General features: G+C 46.1%; 1 protein-coding gene across 3 annotated transcripts in view; it reads right to left on the minus strand.

Annotated features, from left to right (window-relative positions):
- The window catches only part of sbf2 (SET binding factor 2), a 725521-nt gene that overhangs the window by 365921 nt on the left and 338093 nt on the right, over positions 1-21507 (minus strand). For all 3 annotated transcript variants that reach the window (XM_038808179.1, XM_038808177.1, XM_038808178.1), the window contains exon 5: positions 1567-1677. In XM_038808179.1, coding sequence (XP_038664107.1) covers positions 1567-1677 — 111 coding nt within the window. The remainder of the gene's footprint in view (positions 1-1566; positions 1678-21507) is intronic.

Below are 21507 nucleotides of genomic sequence, written 5' to 3' on the forward strand. Positions count from 1 at the left end.
ATATGAACCCATTTCTTTTTCCAATTCATTTTGGAAATACAGAGATCAGTCATAGTCAATTAGTTGACAGAATAAAGGTTTAGTTTTATGTCAGGATTATTGCTTCGAGGAATTCTATCTTTTCCACCCAACCAGCTAAACAAGCTGGAGGGTTGGTTAGCAGAGAAAACAGATTTCAGGTAATTAGCAAAAGAACCAGAGGTGAGGTAAGGATTTTTGTATACTTGGCAGGTTATGATAATCTGGAATTCACTGCCTGAATTCTCCTCCATTGCTCTGTGAGCATGCAGGATCCTCTTTTGAGCAATGCAGCAATTAAAATATTTAGTGATTGACAAGGATGCACAACATCAAAATAACTATTAGGGGCCTCACGGTAGCATGGTGGTTAGCATCAATGCTTCACAGCTCCAGGGTCCCAGGTTCGATTCCCGGCTGGGTCACTGTCTGTGTGGAGTCTGCACGTCCTCCCCGTGTGTGCGTGGGTTTCCTCCGGGTGCTCCGGTTTCCTCCCACAGTCCAAAGATGTGCGGGTTAGGTGGATTGGCCATGCTAAATTGCCCGTAGTGTAAGGTTAATGGGGGGATTGTCGGGTTACGGGTATGTGGGTTTAAGTAGGGTGATCATTGCTCGGCACAACATCGAGGGCCGAAGGGCCTGTTCTGTGCTGTACTGTTCTATGTTCTATGCTCTAGTGTCTCAAATGACAATTATTCGCTGTACAGTCCTTTGTTCAGTCACTGGCTATGGTATCTCAACCAACAGATCTTCTCTCCCTGTTCCTTCTCTTGGCATCCATGATAATCAAGGATAGGGGAATGACCAGTCGATAGGCCAGTGCAATGCTTTCACTTTGCAAATGTGAAGATACAGGTCAGAGTCCCTGAAACCCATCTTCTTCAGATACTAAAAGACTCATTTAAATATGATTTTTTTTCTTTAAAGTTTCCACTAGCTGGGGAGGCTAGAACTGGAACCACAGTCTTAGAATAAGGAGTTGGCCACTTTGGAATTCTCTACCTCAGGGTGCTATGGGTGTTCTGTCCATACAGATAGTCAAAACAGACATGGACAGATTTTTTTGAATACTACAGGAATCGAGGGATAACAAACAGACTCGAAGAGCCAGTTGGCCCTACTCCTGAGCCCCTTTCTTTTGTTCTTAGGTCCTTAAAACTGGTTTTAAAAAAAGGCAAAATTATTAAAAGAAAACTGAAACATTTCCAGACTGCTGAAATGAGGATCCAAAACTTAAATAGTTATTTTGATGGTCTCCCAGGTTCAGAGGTATACAAGGGTCAGGAATCACATCAATGCCAAGTCACTTAACCTATTTTTTATCATCCTAGTAGGTTGCAGCGCGAATTACGGTATAAATCCTGGAATCAACAATCACCATTGACTAAACTGGTTCGTTGATCAACAAGAATTACCTCTTAATAATGATGAATGCCATTAATGCATCTTTACTATGGTGCATAAATTTCAAGCTCATTAAGTAGCAACGGAATTGTTGGCTTATTCTACACTTTAAAGTATCGAGCAAAATAGCAATATTTTTCTTACCTGAGATCCTCCAGCAACTGGCACCAAACATGTGAAAAGATTTGCAATCACATTTTCCAAGTTCACGTTCAGACTGTCGACATATACCGTGTAGATGAGGCCAAGGCAAGCCTAAAAGAGGGTTGGTTAATTTTCAGCCAGTTTATTCAAAAATCGTTTCTAACAACCATACCAAACACCATGCACAACATTATTTATATTTACCTTGAACCCTTACTACTGTCTGAAAGAGAAAGCCATCTTTCTTTTTTTTTAAATGACTGCTCGTCTTCCACTTATTCACAAATTTGTTAAGGGGAAGGAACCCTTTCTACTCCTGTCTTGTTTTTCACATGGCACTCAGTTAGAAAATTGTCCACTTAACACCACCATCCATGTTAATTGACTTTTATTTCTTTTTCACCCAATTAGTGCATTTTCTATTAATCCTATGCACCATAGATCTTCATTAGTTTCCTTAAATAATGGGCAAAAATGGTAAAAAGTGTTAAGAACAACATTTTAGCATGTGCATTAAGAAAAATCCTACAGTCCCACCAGAGACATCCAACCAATTCCAACATTTTCACCTTCATTACTCAAGTTCAAGATCCACTATATCAGTTGCTCATCCTTTGAGTGCAGAACTTTGTGATATCAATTCCAAATTTGCCATTTACCGGTTTCAACCAATGTCCCACCTTCTTGCCACATTTTAGACCTACTTGCTATTTTGAATTTAGCTTCATCATTTAGACATGCATTCACGACAGAATACTCCAGAAGAATGGAAGTTATTATTGACAAATTAATTTCAAAGTAGATAAGAGTTACATAATCCAAAGGTACAGCATTAGTTCTCATATGTATACTGACAACACCAGCTCTACCGCAGCAGAACTTCTCTTGAATCACCACTGCATCCACTGAACGTTGCTCTCTGCTTCCTATTATCCAGCCAATTGTGTACCCATATTGCTTCTGTTCCTTTTATTTCATGAGCTACGACATTTCTCAAGTCTGTTGTGTGGCACTTTATTAAATACCTTTTGAAAGCCCATTTACACCACATCAACAGCATTACCCTTATCGACCTTTTCCGTTACCTCCTCAAAGAACTCCAGAAAGTTTGTTAAACACAATTCCCCTTTAGTAATCCATGCTGGCTCTTCCTAATCAACCCACATTTTTCCATGTGACTACTAATTCTATCCTGAATAATTGTTTCTGGAAGCTTGCCCACCACTGATGTTAAACTGACTAGCCTTCAGGCAGCACAATTGATTAGCACTGTGGCTTCACAGCGCCAGGGTCCCAGGTTCGATTCCCTGCTGGGTCACTGTCTGTGCGGAGTCTGCGCGTTCTCCCCGTGTCTGCGTGGGTTATCTCCAGGTGCTCCGGTTTCCTCCCACAGTCCAAAGATGTGCGGGTTAGGTGGATTGGCCATGATAAATTGCCCTTCGTGACAAAAAAAGGTTAGGAGGGGTTACTGGGTTATGGGGGGGGGGGGGGGAGAAGTAAGGGTTTAAGTGGGTCGGTGCAGACTTGATGGGCCAAATGGCCTCCTTCTGCACTATATGTTCTATGTAAATCTATGCAATTGCCGGGGCTATCCTTACAACCTTTGTTTGGACAATAGCGTAACATTTACAATTCTCAGATGATTGGGCAGAAAATAAAGCACATCAGAGAATGACTAAAAGGTTAATTAGCAAAAGGAAATTAAGAATATAAGAAGAAGCTAGCGAGAGTGCCAAAATGGACAGCAAGAGTTTCTATGGGTATTTAAACAGGAAAGGGTAAAGTGAGTGTTGGTCCTCTGCCTTCGTTATTGAGTATACAGAAAACATGCTAGTAACAACTGTAATTCGGGAGGTGGAGGCGAGAGAGGAACCTGGTAAAATTATGACTAGGGAAGCAGTAACAAGCAAACTGATGGACCTTGGAGCTGACAAGTCTCTGGGACCAGGTGGACTTCATCCTAGAGTGTTAAAGAGGTGGTTAATGAGGCAATAATGCATTGGTGTTAATTTTCCAAATTCCTTAGATTCTGGAAAGGTTCCATCAGACTGGAAAGTAACAAATATAACACCTCTATTCAGGAAACAGGAAACTACAAGTCAGTTAGCTTGACATCGGTCGTGGGGAACATGTTAAAATCGATCCATAAAGAGGTCAAAACTGGGCACTTAGAAAAAGCTACGGTAATCAGGTTTTGGGAAAGGTTAATCATGTCAGAGTATCATAGAAACATAGTAAATAAGGCCCTTCGAGCCTGCTCCACCATTCATTATGACCATGGCTGATTAATAGCCTGATTCTGCCGATGCCCCCCCCCCCCCCAAATATCCTTTGATTCCCTTCGCTCCTAACATGTGCTGTGGAGAGAGGACTGTGCCTGTGGGCATGCGGTACTCGGATTTCTAGAAAACATTTGATAACGTGCCACACAAAAAGTTATTGCAGAAAATAAGAGCTCATGGTATAGGCGTAACATATTAGCCTAGATAGAAGATGGGCTGGCAGAAAGCAGAGCATACAAAATCAGTCTTTGTCTGAGAGGCGAGATGTGACAAGTGGAGTCCCATAGGGGTCAGTGCTGGGACCTCAACATTTTCCAATTTATATCAATGACTTAGATAAAGGGAGCAAAGACATGGTAGCTGAAGTTGCAAACAACACAAAGGTAGTTGTTGTGAAGTAGATATAAGGAGTTTGTAAATGGATATCGATAGATTGAGTGAGTGTGCAAAATGCTGGCGGATGGAATATAATGTGGGAAAATGTGAGATTGTTCACTGACAGGCAGGATAAAAAAAGCAAAATATTACTTAAGTGGAGAACAACTGCAGAATTCCAAGGTGCAAAGGCATTCAACTGTTTTTATGCACGAGTCCCAAAATGTTAGTACACAGGTGCAGCAAGTAATCAAGGCAGCTTATGGAAGGCTATCCTTCATTACGAGGAAATGAACATAAAACCAATAATGCAATGCTTCAGTTATGCAAGGCATTGGTGACATTCCTTCTCAAATACTGTGTGCAGTTTTACTCTCCTTATTTAAGGAAGGATGTAAATGCAGTTCAGAAGGGGTTCACTAGATTGATACATGGAATCAATGGCCTGGCTTATGAGGTTAGGCTGGACAGGCTGGGGTCGTTTTCACTGAAGTTTAAAAGAGTGAGTGGTGACTTGATTGAAGTATGTAAGATCTCAAACGGTATTGATTAGGGAGTGGAAAGCATGTTTCCTCTTGTGGTTGAATCCGGAGCCAGGGGGCACTGCTTTAAAATTAGAGGCCGCCCTTATAGGACAGAGATTCAGATAATATTTTTCTCTCGAGGGTGGTGCTACTTTGGAACTCTGTCCTCAGAAGACAGTGGAAGAGGGCTCACTCAATATCTTTAAGGCAAAGGCAGATTGATTCTAGAAAGAGTCAAACGTTATCAGGGGGTAGATGAAATGTGGAACGCAACAGGAGAGTCAAACGTTATCGGGGGTAGATGAAATGTGGAACGCAACAGGAGAGTCAAACGTTATCGGGGGTAGATGGAATGTGAAACGCAACACAAGCAGACCAGCCCTGACCTTATTCAATAGCAGAGCAGGCCCAAGGGTCCGAATGGCCTAGATCTGCTCCTATTCTATATGTTTATATGACCAAAGACTTCCTCCTATTGAGTCCATTGTCTCCACTCCGTTCCAAATTTCAGCTCGGAACTACTGACTCCATTCCTTGCCCTGGCAACAAACTAACACTAAGCTAAAAAGTTTACAAACTTGGTGTCATATTTTACCCTAGGTTGAGCTTCTGATCACATAAGCACACCATCACCCAAGACCACCAATTTCCACCTCTATATAAAAGCCCTAATCTCAGTTCATCTGCTGCTGAAGTCTACTTTTACGTCTTTGATACCTCAAGACTTGACTATTCCAAAACACTCCGGGCTGGTCTCCCACATTCTACCTTTCATAAACTCGAAATTTTGCTGCCCATGTCCTGACTCGGACCAAAGATGCCAGACAAATCTTTGAATTTTTCTATATATTGTTTCTGAAACATACCTCTTCATTCACCTGAGGAAAGAGCAGTGCTCCGAAAGCTAGTGTTTGAAACAAACCTGTTGGACTTTAACCTGGTGTTGTAAGACTTCTGACTGTGCTCATCCCAGTCCAACGCTGCCATCTCCACATCATTGTTGGCCATGTCTTCAGCTACATAGGCCCTAACTTGTCATTTTCCCTGATTTAACCTGCCCACTTCTCAAACTCACTTTTACCTTTACAACACTTTTTGAGATTTATCTCTTCAACCAAGCATTTGGCTATCTTACCCAATACCTCCTTATGTGACTCAGCATCATATTTTATTTGATAATTCCTCTGTGAAGGATCAGAGCAGGAGGGACACAGAGATGGAGCAAACAAGAGCAGAGGTAGGCAGAGGGAGGGAGAGATGGAGACAGAGAGAGACAGAGACAGAGACAGACAGAGAGAGACCACGCCCAAGCGAAGCCTTGTGACATATCGCCCCAATCAATACCAACTGCCTTGTGGTAATATTTTTGGAATTTGTTTAATAAATTAAGTTTCTACAAGGACTGTTGACTAAAAGGGTGTTCAGTTTTGAGTCTAACAAAGAAAGAATCTGTTGGGAAGATGTTCTGCAAGATACACTTTAAACATGTAAATGTAACTATATTAAAGTTTTCTTTCCTTTTGTCAATAAGTGACTTAATTTACTATCTCCAAATCTCCAAAAGTGTTATTGGAATTTATGACTCCTGACTTCAGCGCTCATATTTGTTTTGGAAAATGCAAATTAAAAGTCTTTGTGATAGCTTGCCAAGTTTCCCTTTGGGATTTGGTTCACTAGCCCACCTGCTATATCAAAACATCATTAAGAGTAGTTATTACTTCGTTACTAAAGGTGGGCAGAGGTAATATTTTTGCTCTTGTTTATTAGTCTGTAAAAATATCTCTCAAAAACTAAATTTTAACAAAACATGTTGCATGGAAAGGCTGTGGCACAAGGAAGAACTGACTAGATTTTGGTCAGGGCACAGATCTGAATCGGGATCTTGGTATTTTTTAAAGAATCCTGAGTAACTTGAGGAAGCCAGCAGTAGTAGAATGAAGAGTTATTAAACTATTTACAATATTCTGCCCAAAGCAGCAACTCTCTCCCAGTGCAATCCTTGCTGGGAGAACTAAAGCTCACCAAGCCCATCTTATATGTGTAGTGTATTATGGGCTCCAGCTGGGTGGACCTCTGAAGCATTATTGCCAGGATCTCGGTCCTAGATACAACAACATCAGTATGCACGGATGCCTCCGTATCCATTTCTGAGTCGGGTGCTGGGATGTGGGCGGTTAGGACCCCTGGCTGAGGGGCTTTTCTTCGCACGGAGTGACTGTCAATGTTGCTGACTAGGCATTGTGCAGTGCAGGCTCCTGTTTCTTGAGGTGGTCCACATGCTTCCGCTAAACTCATCCCTGAATCCTAACTTTGTAGTAGACTGGTCCCATTCTTTCCAGCATGACACCTGGGAGCCAAAGCACCCCCTCTCCAAAGATGCAAGCATAGACAGCGTCCCCAGAGTGAAACTGCTGCCCCAGCACCCTCAAGTCATTGTGCTGCTTCTGTGCCTCCTTCTGCACCTCCACTTTCCTGCCGAGGTTGGGAAACGTGAGACTCAACAGGGTTCTAAGCCTTTGGCCCATCAAGAATTCTGCAGGAGTGATTCCGATTATCAACGTGTGTCGTTATGCGGTAGTTAAAAAGGAACCGTGTCAATCGTATGCCCATGGAACTCATGGTTTGTTTCTTTATGCCCCTTTTGAAAGTCAGGACCAACTTTCCATCAGGTCGCTGGATGAAGGATGCTACAAGGCGGTTCTGAAATGCCACAAGTCATTCCATTTCATAATTGTGGCGAACACTTCACGAGTGAAGGGTATCCCCCATTATCCGTTACCAGGACCTCAGGGATCCCATGGTTGCTGAACGAGCACCGATGCTTTTCCACCATGACACTGAACGTCGTCGAGGCCATCTTGTATACGTCAAGCCATTTTGAGTGGGCATCTACGTTATCCAGGAAGATGGACCACATGAAAGGCCCTGCAAAGTCCGCATGCAGTCATACACATGGGCATCCGAGCCACGAGCCACTCCTAAAGATGAAGGGAGTCCGCCAGCGGGAGCTTCTGATGCTCCTAGCACACTGTGCAGCTGCGGACAACCATCTCAATGTCCCCACCGATGCCGGACCACCAGACAAGACAGACCAACACACTGATCTTAGAGGTGCTTGAGTGTCTACTTTGTATTTCCTTCAGCAGGAACTCCTGACTCTGCAGCGGGATTACCATGCGAGCTCTCCAAAATATGGCACCATCATCCACGTTGAGCTCCCAAGAATTTCTGGGTAAAGGGCTGTAGGGCTACAGGAAGGTCGCATACTTTCTGCCACTCAAAAGCATGTGGTGAAATTTTGCCAGACTCGGATCCCACTGCGCCCATGCCCGCACCCGAGTAGCCATCACCAGCAAGGTATCCATAAAGTTGAGAGTTACCACTATTTAAACCGCCACTGGTGGGGATGGAGAACTTACAGGCAATGGCAAATGACTGAGAGCGTCCGCATAGGCAATCTGAGTAACCGGGTAGTTTTGAAATTAATGTTCATACATGGTAATTGGAAGCGCCCAATTCTCTATTCTAGCCGATGTGATGGGTGCAATTCCCTTATCCTCCCTGAAAAGGCTGAGCAGGAGCTTGTGGTCATTCACCATAGAGATGTACCTTCCATAAACATATTGATGGAATTTCTTGACTCCAAATATTACCGTCAAGCTCTCCTTGTTTTTCGCATACTGTTATTCTGCATCCAACAGGGTCCTTGAGGCGAAAATGATAGGTGTTCCATGCCATCGTCCCATCTGTAGGCTCGCACCCCCTCATAGGGGGAGGCATCGCATTAGCAGGATTAGCAGCTGAGCTTTATCATAGTGAGTGAGGAGCTGTGTGCACGACAAATGCTTTTTTACTCCTGTGAATGCTTTGTGTTGTGAGGATCCCCAGAACCATTTATTGTCCTTCTTCAACAATACGTGGAATGGGCAGCACAGTGGTACAGTGGTTAGCGCTGCTGACTCATGGCGCCAAGGACCCGGGTTCGATCCTGGCCCCAGGTCACCGTCCGTGTGGAGTTTGCACATTCTCCCAGTGACTGCGTGGGTCACGCCACAAGCCAAAAGTTGTGGAGGGCAGGTGGATTGGTCACACTAAATTGCCGCTTAATTGGAAGAAATAATTGGGCACTCTGAATTTTAAAAATACTTTTAAAAAACACAATACGTAGAATGTAGCCAATAAAGTGGCTAGGCCTGCAACAACCTTTCCATAATAATTTACCAAGACTAGGAATGACTGGATTTCAGTGGTGTTCTTCGGGATCACGGCCTCATTTTAAGTCCAAACCTGATCTTCCACTGGGTGTACACAAGCCCTGTCCACTCTGTGTCCCAAGAAACGTGTCACTGCGGAACACATATTGCTCCTCTTTAGCCAAGCGCCTACTTGGGAAAACCGGCGGAGTACTTTTTGCAGGTTGTCCATATGCTCCTTTTCCGTGGTGTCCGTGATGGGCATGCCGTCTAGATAGACCGCCATCTTCGGCAAACCTTGCACGATATTCTCCACGATCTGCTGGAAAATCGCTGAAGCCAATGAAACCCCAAACGGGAGGCTGGTGTATTCAAATAATTCCGCGGGTGTTTATGGTTGCAAATTTTCTGGACACTGGATCTAACTCAACCTGTAAATACGCGCGGCTTTGGTCAAGTTTCATAAAAGAATAGTCTCCTGCTAGTTTTGTACAAATCTTCCACTCTAGGCACTGGGTACTGATCCAAGCTTGAAGTTCCGTTTACAAGTGAGCTTAAAATCCCCGCAGCGATGGACAGACCTGCTGAGCTTCATTACCGGCACCACAAGTGCGACCCATTCTGCAAATAGTACAAGGCGTATGACTCCCAGATCCTTGAGGCGCTGAAGCTCCCCGTCAGCTTTGGCAAGCAATGCTTAGGGGACAGGTCTCGCCCAAAAATACCGGGCTGAGCATCAGGATCCACATAGATGCAGGCCTTGGCCTCGTTTATCCTGCCCAGGCCCTCTTGTAACACTTTGGGGTATTTACCCAGCATGTCGTACAGATTCAAGTATGCATCTGAAAAACCTGTTGCCAGTTGAAATGGAGGACTTGCAGCCATTCATGCCCCAGGAAATTGGGCCAGGTACCCATACCACAACCAACGGAAAACAGACCGACTGTTGCGCATGTGTTACCAGAGTTACGGTGGTCCCGACAATGCTTAAAGGCTCGCCGGTATAGGTCAACAACCCTGCCTTGGTGTCGTGGAATGTCAGCAGCGTGATTCCTGTGTATAGCTGCTGAAACGTCCGATGGTCTCTAATGGAGACGGCAGCTTCAATGTCCATTCCATCACCACAGGGTGCCCATTTAGCTGTAACGTGACCCGGATCAGCACTACCTTCAGGACCATGACACAGTTTAGCTGCATCGAACAAGTCCTCCTCATTTGGGGGGCCCACGTGTAAGGCTCTGGTTCACGCCATAGTCCATAGATCCCAGCTGCTTCTGCACTCCTTTCTGTGTGTGCTCCCAGGACAGTGATAGTTCGATGACCTGTTTCAATTCCAAGGTGGGCTCCGCCAACAGCTTCCATTGAGTGGTCATGTTCTTTATCCCTCAAACCAGCCTAAACCTTAACGTTTCAAGAGAGGGACGGCCCAAATGTGCAATGCTATGCTAGATGCTTTAGGCGAGTCAAGAAGTCAGAAAACAATTCACCTGGAGACCATTATCGTCATATTAAACCAATACCACTGCATGATCATGTAGGTTTAGGGTAATACCGTTCAGCTACCAGCGCAACCAGTTCGTCAAACAACAGCCGAGCAAGTTAGACTTGTTATGATTCCAAAGGTCGGGAGCCCGCAGGCAGTCAGGACAAGGCCTTTCTGACGGTCTACCCCAAAAACATTTCTCTAGAAGAAGTACCTCAGCCATTCAGCATTCTGACTTCAGTCTTCCAGGCCTGCGTCGAAGGCTTCCAACTTACCAAATAGCAGCATCTTGCATTTATATGTCCACACATTCTGGGCTAGCAATTTACCGGGTGACTAGGCGGTTCCACAACCGCGTCCGGGGCTTCCTTTGTCCTTGTCGCCAGTTTAGTAACTTGAGAAAGCCAGCGGTAGTGGTACGAAGATTTATTAAACTATAGACAATATTCGGTCCACCGCAGTAAAGCTCTCCCAGTCCAGTCCTTGCCGGGAGAACTACAGCTCATTAGGCCCTGCCTGGGCTGTTTTTTTATGTGCAGTCCATTACAAGCTCCAGCTGGATGGCCTCCGCCCCTTTCTGCGAAGCTCACATTCCACGAGTCCCACGGGAAGGTCAACAATAGTGTCCTGCCTACATACAGTGCTTGACCATGTTAAATTTTATCTGGCTATTTCACTTGCTTTAATATTCTGGCCAACCCATTTTGTATTTTTCTCTTCAACCACCCCCTTACTTCAAAAACTTGTGACAATAAAGATCATTATTATGTTTTGACCTGTCTCCACAGAGCTTCTTAATCCGGGTGTTTTTTTTTGTTGCACTCGAATAATTATATTTAAAACTTCATTCTTCTCTATTGGCTTTCAGCCCTTAGTGTACTTTTTGTCCTCTGTGCTATTATTATTCTTTCAAGATATTGTATTCTCACTTTTAAATTATTTATTTTGCAAAATTAAATGTGACTTTATATTCAGTAACTGGTGCATGCTTTCAAAAAAAACCTTAAATGATGTTAATATTCTTAAAGACTAAAAAACAGCAAGCAGTGAAGCAAATGTACGAGTTGGAGAGAGATAAGAGAATGAGCAATAGCTGAGATTAGACTGGGAAAATAGATCTAAAGTTGGAGTAGGCAGCAGAAAGCAGTTCTGCTGGAACTGCTTTCTACAGGACTCCTGGGGGTCGAGTTCGATGCATAAATCACAACCAATATTAAATAAAAACAGAAAATGCTGTAACTACTCAGATCAGGCAGCCTGTGCAGAGGAAGAAACAAAGTTAATAAATCAAGTCAATTACCTTTCATTAATACTGGCAACCAGTCTCCATCCACCAGCACCTTCCTCAGCCAGGCTAAACTTTTTCTCACATTGAATAACTTATCCTTTAACTCACTTCCTGCAGATAAACGGTTTTGTTATGAGCACTTACCAGCTGTATGGATACCAGCTATGTTTGCCTTTTTGTGGGATATGTGAAACATTTCGTGTTCCAATCCTATTCAGATCTCCCTCACCTCTTCATAGATCATAGAATAATAGAATTTACAGTGCAGAAGGAGGCCATTAGGCCCATCGAGTCTGCACCGGCCCTTGGAAAGAGCACCCTATCCCTGTAACCCAGCAACCCTACCTGACGTTTTGGACACTACGGGGAAATTTTGGCGTGAACAATCCACCTAACCCACACATCTTTGGACTGTGGGAGGAAACCGGAGCACTCGGAGAAAACCCACGTAGACACAGGGAGAACATGCAGACTCCGCACAGACAGTGACCCGAACCGGTAATCAAACCCGGGTCCCTGGCGCTGTGAAGTAACAATGCTAACCACTGTGCCGTGCCACCCCAGGTATTAATGGCTATATCAGTGTAGTTCTCTGTTTCCACCCTGAACTGGAAAATTTGATCCGTTTTGCTTCAATTTCCATCTTCCTCTCACAATCTCGTGGTCTATCTCAGACTCTTCCCTTCCTTGACTTCTCTGTCACTATTTCTGGGTTCGACTTATCAACAAATATTCTCCATAAGCCCACTGACTCCCATGCTACCTTTTTTATGCTTCCTCATATCCTGCTTTCTGCAAGAACTCTATGCCATTCTCTTGAGTTTCTCTGCCTCTGTTGTATCTATTCTAGTGATGAAACCTTGTCCACCAACACCTCTGATATTCCTTCCTTGTAACTCAGCAAAGGCCACCCCACCGTGGTTGACAGGGCTCTAAACCATGTCCATCCCATTTCCAGAAATTCTGCGCTCAGCTCTTCCCCTCTATTCCAGAGCCATGAAAGGATACGCATTGCCCTTATCCTCCACCCCACAAGTTTATGATCTGTGCACTTTGTATTTTTTCATGCGAGTGGATAAGGATCTATATTTTAATTGTTTGAGACCTCTATATTCCCATTTCACTACTGGCTTTCAAGAGTTTATAGCCCCTCTCTCTCAAATTCCTGGCCTAAATCCCTCCATCTCCCTAATCATCTTTAAGATTCTCCTTAAAATCCATCTCTTTGACCAAACTTTGGGGCACCTTTAACGAAGAGTCATCCAGACTCGAAACATCACCTTTGTTCTCTCTCCACAGATACCGTCAGATCTCCTGAGGTTTTCCAGCATTTTCTGTTTTTGTTTGAGATTCCAGCATCCGCAGTAATTTGCTTTCTTCTCTTTATCTCATTTGGTTTTGGCAAATGATTTGGGCTTTTATCTACATTAAAGATGTCATATAAATGCAACGTTGCATTATTGCTGTTATTACTGGGCCAAAAGATAGAATATTACCAGAGACAAGGTCCCAGGTTCGATCCCGGCTCTGGGTCACTGTCCGTGTGGAGTTTGCACATTCTCCCAGTGTTTGCGTGGGCTTCGCCCCCACAACCAAAAAGATGTGCAGGGTAGGTGGATTGGCCAATTAAATTGCCCCTTAATTGGAAAAAAATGAATTGGGTACTCTAAAGTTCTATAAAAATAAGAATATTACCAGAGACAGAGGACAATGTGTTTACTGAACAAATTACAAAAGTAATAATCAGTTAAAAATCAGAACAAAAGATGATACAGGTAACAAGGACCCCGAACATTGATGGTTGTTGACCATGTTCATTATGTTCATTACAGGTAAATCTTCCTGTGATGCAAATAGGAAAATAAAAGATGATACACCTGTGAATGACTTCTGGAAATTGAATGAGATTTATGTCAATGTTTTGCATTTTCGACCTTTTTTAAAAAGAATGTTTGGAATTACCCATTTAAATCCATGCTGGCAATTCTTTATGGTCTTTTATTTGTCATTTTAAGATTAATGTGAACAAATTGACTAGTAAATTCAAACGGTGTGTGATGACTTCACTTTAAAACAAGGAAAAATAATGTTTTGTCTTCGCTTTTGGTGATATGATTAAGGGCTCCCTAGATGAGGCATAGTGCTGGCCAGAAGCAATATCTGACATTCCCCAAATTCTCCTAACAGCAGCAGTCTCCGTGAAAAGTTTATGATGCGTATCAGGTGACATTAGCATTCTGCAATACTGCTCAGTTAGGACCTTTCACATGCATGCTATTGCAGTACTTACAAATCATTTTAGCTTAATATTTATTAGATCAATTTGCATTTCTACTGCGCCTTTCACACTATGAAATATTTTAGGTCATTTATAAAGGCAACGGTTGGGCACTTAGGCAAAGCTGGAGAAATGATTTCAGACATGATCAGAGGTGAGCTTTGAGGAACCTTTCACTTGTGGTGTAGTGTTGTACACTTGTGGAGAGTGGTGTAGCCAACTAAAGGAATGCAGAAAGAACTTGTTCCAAAATGCTCCAAGACCAATGGTATACTTTTCAAGTATAATCATTATTATTACATAGACAAACCTGGCAGTATATTCAAGCACAGCATGATCAATAACTGGTTTGTCTCATTCATTGGAGTTTGGTCAAGGCATATATGCAGGCCAGTACACTGCGTGAAGATAGGGCTTTGGGTTAATATGTTATCCGAAAGTCAGCAACTGTAACAATTAAGCACTCTCACAGTGCACCGAAGTATTATGCGTTGAAGTCTCTTAAGTATATTTCAACCGTTGCTCTTTAGATTAAAAAGCATGAGTTACCACAGAGCCAAGTTGGTACATGTATATTTCAGAATCTAAGACCAAGACATCAGAGGGAAGCAACGGAAAGGAGAACAGGGCCCAAAATGCAGAAGTCAAAAGTTATCACGTAGGAATGGAGAAGATAGAGGATAGTGAGGGGTGACATCTTGGAAATTCCAAGAAATGTAGACCAGGTTTTTGAATTTAATGCACCAGAGGATGAGGAGCCACTGAAGATTTGTCTGGAACATCAGGAGAAGGCATTGAGTGGGACAAAGTCAGACTATGTTGTTGGCATGGAAATAGGCACTCGCTGGGTGCTCGGATGTGGGACTTGAAGCTGAGCTCAGGATCACAAATTATACCTAGCACCAAGTTTTGTATGAGTAAGTTTGAGTAAGCAGAGATAACATCTGACATATGATGCAGCTTTGGTGGCGACAGAACATAACAGCCTCAGTTTCAATGGATCTAGTCTCTAATAATGAATCATTAACTTGCAACAGTAAACTAACATTCAACATAGGAAACTTGAACTATTGAAAGTTAGAAAACCATCAAGGTAGAGTGACACCCGAAATTCAAGTCCAAGTGACAACAACTGAAAAATTGGATTTCATATAGGAAAATAATGATCATCACGGTAGCACAGGGGCAGCACGTTTCTACAGTGATTAGCACTGCTGCCTCAGAACACCAGGGACCCTGGCTCAATTCCAGCCTTGGGTAACTGTCTGTGTGGAGTTTGCACATTGACCTCGTGTCTGCGTGGGTTTCCTCCTGATGCTCCGGTTTCCTCCCATAGTCCAAAGATGTGCAGTTTAGGTGGGGTTTTGGGGATAGGGCAGGGAGAGTGGGCCTAGGTAAGGTGCTCCTTCAGAGGGTCATGCAGGTTAGGTGGGCCTCCTTCTGCACTGGAGGGATTCTATGTTTTCTGCTGTTTTTAATGGGTGAAGATGGGTGGGCCTCATGGTAGCATGGTGGTTAGCATCAATGCTTCACAGCTCCAGGGTCCCAGGTTCGATTCCCGGCTGGGTCACTGTCTGTGTGGAGTCTGCACGTCCTCCCTGTGTGTGCGTGGGTTTCCTCCGGGTGCTCCGGTTTCCTCCCACAGTCCAAAGATGTGCGGGTTAGGTGGATTGGCCATGCTAAATTGCCCGTAGTGTAAGGTTAATGGGGGGATTGTTGGGTTGCGGGTATACGGGTTACGTGGGTTTAAAGTAGGGTGTTCGGCACAACATCGAGGGCCGAAGGGCCTGTTCTGTGCTGTACTGTTCTATGTTCTATGTTCTAAGATAACCCAATTACATTCCGACTGTTTTGGGTGGGGTAATGCCAGGGGGATCCCACAACAATTTTGATTGGAAAATTAAAGGCTTATTTCTTTTAAACCATTCATGTGTCTCAAGACATGTGGAATCAATGCCAGACTTGTCCAATATGCAGCCTGTGGGCCACATTGCAGTCCCCGAGACCTCTGGACTCAGCGTGTCAAATTTAGCAAGATGGGACGAGGGAGAACTTGCGAGCAAGGGAGAGCATGAGAGAGAGGAGCTTGAGAGAGAGAGAGAGAGAGAGAGCGAGAGTGAAAGCGAGAGAGAGAGAGAGAGCGAGAGAGAGAGAGTGAGTGAGAGTGAGAGAAAGAGAGGGAGCGTGAGGTGGACCAGTAAGAGAGCATGTGATGGAGCAAAGAGGAGCCTGGGGGAGGGAGCCTGGGGGAGGGAGCCTGGGGGAGGGAGCCTGGGGGAGGGAGCATGAGGAAGGAAGCGTGAAGGAGGGAGTGTGAGGGAGAGAGCATGAGGGAGGAAGCATGAGGGAGGGAGCATGAGGGAGGGAGCATGAGGGAGGGAGCATGAAGGAGGGAGCATGAAGGAGGGAGCGTGAAGGAGCAGAGAGGGAGGGAGCAGAGAGGGAGGGAGCAGAGAGGGAGCGTCAGGAAGGAAGCGTGACGGAGGGAGCATGAGGCAGTAGAGAGTGAGGGAGCAGAAAGAGAGTGTGAGGGAGGGAGCATGAGGTGGAGTAAGAGAGAGCATGTGATGGAGCAAAGAGAGAACCTGGGGGTGGGAGCCTGGGGAAGGGAGCCTGGGGGAGGGGGAGCCTGGGGGAGGGGGTGCCTGGGGGAGGGGGTGCCTGGGGGATGGGGTGCCTGGGGGAGGGGGTGCCTGGGCGACGGGGTGCCTGGGCGACGGGGTGCATGGGGGAGGGGGACTGGCAGAGGGCGCCTGGCGGAGGGACCTGGGGGAGGGAGCCTGGGGGAGGAAGAGTGAGGGAGGGAGCGAAGGAATGCGAGGTTGCGCAAGAGGGCAAAGCGGGAGGCGGGGATGTACGGGGACCAAGAAGGCTGGGGCCAAGTGGAGGGGGGCGCAAGGGCCGAGGGGCGCACGGGGGCCTGTGAGAGGGGCTGCGTGGGGCCCGAGAGAAGGCCGCTAGAGAGTAGCGACGAAGTATGAGGACGCGCGGGGGCCAAGAGAGGGGCAGTGAAGGAGTGCAAGGGCGTGTGAGGGGACAGGTGGGGGCGCATTCACACACACCCCTATTGCACTCGAATACTCGTCTGTACATAATACTGATTTTTGTTAATCGCCTCACCGTGTTCTTTTTGCGCAGCAACTTGTTTCTTTTCATAGCTCAGATTGTTTTTAAAATTCATGTTTAATATTGTGCTACACTTTATCTTTCCAAAACTTGTTCATCTGTCCCTTGAGTGAGGAGAAATTTGAAATGTGGCTCACTGCGTGAAAAGGTTGGACAAGCCTTATCTACATCCTTATAATGACTCAACCCACCAGATATACAATGTAAAAAACGGGCCTCACGGTAGCATGGTGGTTAGCATCAATGCTTCACAGCTCCAGGGTCCCAGGTTCGATTCCCAGCTGGGTCACTGTCTGTGTGGAGTCTGCACGTCCTCCCAGTGTGTGCGTGGGTTTCCTCCGGGTGCTCCGGTTTCCTCCCACAGTCCAAAAGATGTGCGGGTTAGGTGGATTGGCCATGCTAAATTGCCCGTAGTGTAAGGTTAATGGGGGGATTGTTGGGTTACGGGTATACGGGATACGTGGGTTTAAGTAGGGTGATCATTGCTCGGCACAACATCGAGGGCCGAAGGGCCTGTTCTGTGCTGTACTGTTCTAAAAATGTTATAATCTGTGCCATTTATTGCAGCATTGTACAGGAGTTTCACCCATGAAGTGAACCCGTCCTTAGCCCAAACCACTCCAGTACCTCGAGGAGGTACTTCCACTCGACTCTGTCGAAGGCCTTTTCTACCTCCCCAGATGTTGTCATTATTGCACATAGCAACCTCCTGATGTTCGCAGTGAGCTGTCTACTTTTGACAAAGTCGTCTGGTCCTCTGCGACCACCTTCGGTACGCAGTTCTCCAGTCTCTTGGCCAGGACTTTCACGAGTATCTTTGTGTCTATGTTGAACAGCGAAATGGGTCTGTATGATCCGCATTACGTTGGGCCTTTGTCTTTTTTGGATATCAGCGATATCGTGCCCTATGTTAGTGTTGGAGACAGAGTGCCCCATGCCTACCCAGGACTGGTGCGAATTTATTTATAGAAGTCCGCCGGGAACCCGCCGGGTCCCGGCACCTTCCCCACCTGCTTGGAGCTGATGCTCTCCATGATCTCTCCCAGTCCTATTGTTGCTTCCAGTTCCCCCTACCTGTTGTCCCCCAAGACTGGCATGTCCAGTCATCGAGAAATCGTTTCATCTCCGCGTCCCTGTCGGCGGCTCCGGAGGTGTACAGCCTCGGTAGAAGGTCTCAAATGCTCGGTTGACCTCTTTTGGTTCGGCTACCAGTCTTCCTCTGCTATTCTTCACCAGAGCTATCTCTCTCGTGGCTGCCTGCTTTCTCAGCTGGTGAGCCAGTCGACGGCCAGTCTTTTATCCATGTTCGTAGAAGGTCCCCCATGTCTGGCGGAGTTCGTGCACTGCTTTTCTGGTGGATAGCAGGTTGAAGTCTATTTGTAGCATTTTCCACTCCGCCAGAAGCTCTACGGTCGGAGAGTACTTTCTGTCGATCTCCAGAAGTAAGTTGATCAGTTGTTACTTGGTCTCTCTCTCTTTCCGGTTTCTACACGCCTTGTAGGCTATAATTTCTCCCCTAATCACAGCCTTCAGTGCTTCCCAGAATGTGGAAGGTGATACTTCCCCGTTCTGATTATTAGCAATGTACTCACCTATGGCCTGTGATATTTTCTAGCAGAAGACCTTATCGGCCAAGAAGTCCGTGCCCAACCTCCACGTGGGATGTTGGACACGGCCGGTCTCCAACCTCACATCCACATAATGTGGAGCGTGGTCAGAGATAACCTTCGGAGAGTATTGCGCCCTTACTATTCTTGGAAGCACCGTTTTCCCCACTGCAAAGAAGTCTATCCTTGGGTATGCTTTGTGTACCAGTGAAAAGAACGAGAATTCCTTCTCACCAGGGTGCAGAAACCGCCATGGGTCCACCGCCTCCATCTGCTTCATGAATGCTCCCAGTTCCTTAGCCATGCCTGACCTTTCCCCGATCTGGGGTTCAATCGGGCTGGTTTAGCTCACTCGGCTAAATCGCTGGCTTTTAAAGCAGACCAGCAGCACGGTTCGATTCCCGTACCAGCCTCCCCGGACAGGCGCTGGAATGTGGCGACTAGGGGCTTTTCACAGTAACTTCATTGAAGCCTACTCGTGACAATAAGCGATTTTCATTTCATTTTTTCAATCGGCCCGTCAGTGGACACAGTACACAGTTGAAGTCGCCCCCCCCAACCATGATCTGTCGGAGTATGTCAATGTTGGGGATTTCCGCCATGGTCTTTGCTATAAAGTCTGTGTAATCCCCGCTTACCAAAACTACCGATGCCCCGTCTGGTGAACCGCTGACCATGACATATCGTTCCCCCTTGGTCTGTAACCGGCCTTGTCACTGTAAACTTTGTCCTCTTGCTAATCAGTATACCTACTCCCCTGGCCCTTGTCCCGTAAATGAACGATAAGTCTGTCCCATCCAGCCCTTTCTTACCTGCAGACGGGTCTTCTCCCTCAGGTGTCTCTCCTGCAGGAAGACCATGTCAACTTTCAAACTTCTTAAGTGGGCGAAGACTGTATCTTTTCACTGGGCCATTGAGACCCTGATGTTCCAGGTGATAATCCTAGTGGGGGGGCTTTTGACCCCCGCTTCTGCATGATCAACCATACTTTCCTGCAGCTCGCGTCCCTGCACTCTGGGGTTTCCCTTTGTTAGGGGGGTCGTCCAAAATGCCCACGTTCACCATTCGCACCATGAGGTCGGGCCCCTGCGCTCCAGGGTTTCCTTTTGTCCAGGGGCACGAAATGTTTAGGGACCCTCCAAAGTGGTACTCAGCCTGCACCTTACCTGCCGAAGCCAATCCGAGAAACAACTATTTTTTCTTGCTCTGTTCCTTTTGTGCACCCCCCATGTCGCCTATTTCCCTTCTCTCTCCCCCCCCCCCACCCCCCCAATGCGTTCCCCTGTCCTCCCTTCTTTCTGTGACCCAGTCTTTTCTTTCGATCAGAGCGAGGCCTACAGTCTCGCACAAACATACTCACTATCCAATGAGTCTTTGATTCAATCGCAATCTCTGCTCAGCCCTCATTGTTGCTCTGCCTGCCCCTTGTCCAGGCCGTTAGTTCGCACAAATTCATTCACTTCTGCCAGAGTGTTGAGATAATGTTCTTTATTCTGGTATGTGGCCCAGAGCCTGTCTGGGTACAGCATACATTGCACTCCGTTCTTGTACAGGGCCAACTTCGCCTGGTTAAACTTGGCACTGCATTTTGCCAGCTCTGCCCCAATGTCCTGATAAATTTGGATTCCGTGTCCTTCCCAGGTGCTCACTTTCGTTCCTGAAAAAATGATCCTGATTTCGGCAAAACTTTGTAATGATTGCCCTCGGCTGCTCCCCGGCTTTGGGTCTCGGGCTGAGCAACCTGTGTGCATTGCCGAGCTCTGGGGGATTGAAAAAGGTGTCTCTCCTGACTAGGTTATGCTGTGTTATGTACTCTGGGATAACACAGGCTGCAACTCGATGCAGCTTTGACCAAAAGATACTCCAGACTTTGAAGTAAGTTCAATATGATTTATTGAACCATTAGCACAGTTCTCTGAGTACGACTCTCCTGCTAATCTTGCTATAGTAACTCAGTCTAACTAACCAGTCTGCTCTGAGCCACGTGGTGGGTGTGATGCTTCTGATCTACCCCTGTCCTACTCTCTAAGTGTCGCCTGTGGCAAGAGACAGAGCATGAGTGCCCTGTCCTTATATATGGGCTGTGTAATGCCCCCTTGTGGTAGTGTCACCTCTGGGTGTCTTGACTGCCCATTGGTCGTGTCCTATTCTATGTGTCAATTATGTGTTCATTGGCTGCATGACTCCATGTCATGACATCGTCTGGCCTCTAGTGTTTACTTAGTCGCAGTGTATTTACATTAATCCCTTGTGTATTTACAGTGATGCATATCACCGCAGGTTACCCAGCATTTGGGCAACGTAGCTCGTCAGGTCTCTGCCCTCGATGCCTTCCGGCAGGCCCACAATCCAAATATTTTGCCGTCGGGACCCATTTTCCTGTTCCTCGGCCTTTCCCTTTAAGTTCCCTGGGCCGCCACCAGCCTTTTCACTTCTACTTCCAGGGTGACAATTCTGTCGCTCTGGTCCGTCGAGGCTTTCGCCAGGTTGAGGATCGTCTTCTCCTGTGTCTCCAATTTCTTCCCCAGCCCGACGATTGCCTTTTGCATGGGGGCCAGCGCCTCTGCCACTACCACCTTGATCTTCACCTGGATTTCTATCCTGATCACCCCTTTCATGGCGGTCAGCTCCTTCAAAAGGAAGGTCTTCCACCTGTCTCCAGGTGGTGGTGATGGGGGGGACTAATTCTCAGGTCGTTGGTCTCCCTCTCACCTGGGTGACAGGGGCTCCTTCGCCTCGTGAGTCCGCCACCTCGTCCGCCTGCTGCTCGTGGTTCTTTCTGCCA

This window comes from Scyliorhinus canicula, chromosome 9 (genome assembly GCF_902713615.1).
Source record: "Scyliorhinus canicula chromosome 9, sScyCan1.1, whole genome shotgun sequence".
Taxonomy (NCBI): domain Eukaryota; kingdom Metazoa; phylum Chordata; class Chondrichthyes; order Carcharhiniformes; family Scyliorhinidae; genus Scyliorhinus; species Scyliorhinus canicula.